A 1,821-nucleotide genomic window follows, 5' to 3' on the forward strand; every position below is an offset into this window, starting at 1 on the left:
TGCCACCTCCCCACAGGTCCTTACAAACAGGGAGGGTGTGTCTGGGCCAGAGGGTGGGCAGCCCAAGGGAGGAGAGCAGCGTGCACAAAGCTGGGCGGCAGGGATCTTGGGGTGTGGGTGCAGGAGGAAGCCGCTCGCTCTGGGCTGTGGCCATGCAGTAGTATTCACCAGTTCCTCACTGGGGCGCACCCCGGTCCTCCCCACAGGCCCAAATACAAAGGCAGATACTGTGTGGGTGAGCGGAAGCGCTTCCGCCTCTGCAACCTGCAGGCCTGCCCCGCTGGTCGCCCCTCCTTCCGCCACATCCAGTGCAGCCACTTTGACGCTATGCTCTACAAGGGCCAGCTGCACACATGGGTGCCCGTGGTCAATGACGGTGAGTGCTGCCTCCCATGGAGACACTGAGGCTCAGAGGGCTGGGGGTGTGTGTGTCCAAGGTTACCCTGTGATGCAAGCAGGAGGCCCAGTCTCCACCCCAAGCCTGGGCCTCTCCCAATGTCCCCTGGGGCTGCTGCTCACCCCTAGCTCTCCAGTCTGCAGCCTTGCAGATAGCTACCAGCCCAGCCAGAGCCTCCAGCATGTTGGTGCTGCTTGGGAGCCTCTAGCCTGCTATGGATGTGTGTCACAGAGGGATCTTCTTGGTGGCCTTCACATTCCTGCCCCAGCTGTTGCTAATGGCTCTTCTACTTGGGCCCCCAGTGAACCCCTGCGAACTGCACTGCCGGCCCTCGAATGAGTACTTTGCCGAGAAGCTGCGGGACGCCGTGGTTGATGGCACCCCCTGCTACCAGGTCCGGGCCAGCAGGGACCTCTGCATCAACGGCATCTGCAAGGTGTGCCTGGTTAGAAGAGGCTCTCCCAGCACCGGCTGCCCCCAGCCCCACTGGCAGGCCCCAGGCTCTCTCCTGGGTCCCTCCTGGTCCTCCTCAGGCCACCCTCCCTATGCTCTGCCTTTGGTCTTCCCAGCCCCTACCCTGTATGACCTCTAAGGCAAAGCCCCTACTATGCCTCCTGGCACTGGGGACCCCTCCCAGTCAGGCCTCGCCCCCTGCATCTCCTTGGATGCCTGCACCAGCATCGCCCCAACCAGGAAACCAAAGCCCAGAAAGTGACTTGACCTCTTGCTGGCTGGCTGACCCCAGGCAGTGGTTTGCTCCCTGACAGAAGGGGTTAAATGAGGTGGCACAGGTGACATGAAGGGCTCTGAGCCCCGAAGAATAGTGCTTAGTATTTGGTAACAAAATCTATTCTTATTTTTAATAACAACGATGGCCTCTCCTCTTTGCCTATGTCCCCAGCCACCTACTTGTCCCTGCTTCTTGCCCTCTAAGCCTCTGGAGTATCAAGGCCTGGGCTCTGAGGAGGACCAGCAGGGAGGTGCCAACCCCCAGTGCCTTTGACGTTGAAATTCCCTGCACGCGCTGGTCAGGAGCCCATGGCGCGTCAGATCCCCTGCCTGCCTGTGGCCTTTGCAGAACTCTTTCCTTCTCTTGTCTCATGTGATGCTCACGACATGCCTTTAAGCGAGGGGTGGGTCTCCCCATCTCACATCTGAGGAAACTGAGGCTCAGGGAGGTAGAGAAGTTCACCTGGGTCAGAGGCACAGCTGGGGTGGGGCAGGGCCAGAGAGAGGCCTCCTGCGCCCTACTCCCAGCTTTCTCCTCCTGATCCTGGCTGGCCCCCGGGGCTGGGACCACAGAGGGCTGGCCGCCAGCACCAGGAGCCTCCCCTCCTTGTGTGTTGCAGAATGTGGGCTGTGACTTTGAGATTGACTCCGGTGCTATGGAGGATCGCTGTGGTGTGTGCCACGGCAACGGCTCC

General features: G+C 60.7%; 1 protein-coding gene across 1 annotated transcript in view; it reads left to right on the plus strand.

The window, feature by feature from the left end:
* ADAMTS7 (ADAM metallopeptidase with thrombospondin type 1 motif, 7) overlaps window positions 1-1,821 on the plus strand; it is a 68,458-nt gene that overhangs the window by 51,461 nt on the left and 15,176 nt on the right. Inside the window, exons 11-13 of the mRNA XM_011983732.1 lie at window positions 207-376; window positions 700-833; window positions 1,747-1,816. Coding sequence (XP_011839122.1) covers window positions 207-376; window positions 700-833; window positions 1,747-1,816 — 374 coding nt within the window. The remainder of the gene's footprint in view (window positions 1-206; window positions 377-699; window positions 834-1,746; window positions 1,817-1,821) is intronic.

This window comes from Mandrillus leucophaeus, unplaced genomic scaffold (genome assembly GCF_000951045.1).
Source record: "Mandrillus leucophaeus isolate KB7577 unplaced genomic scaffold, Mleu.le_1.0 Scaffold254, whole genome shotgun sequence".
NCBI lineage: Eukaryota > Metazoa > Chordata > Mammalia > Primates > Cercopithecidae > Mandrillus > Mandrillus leucophaeus.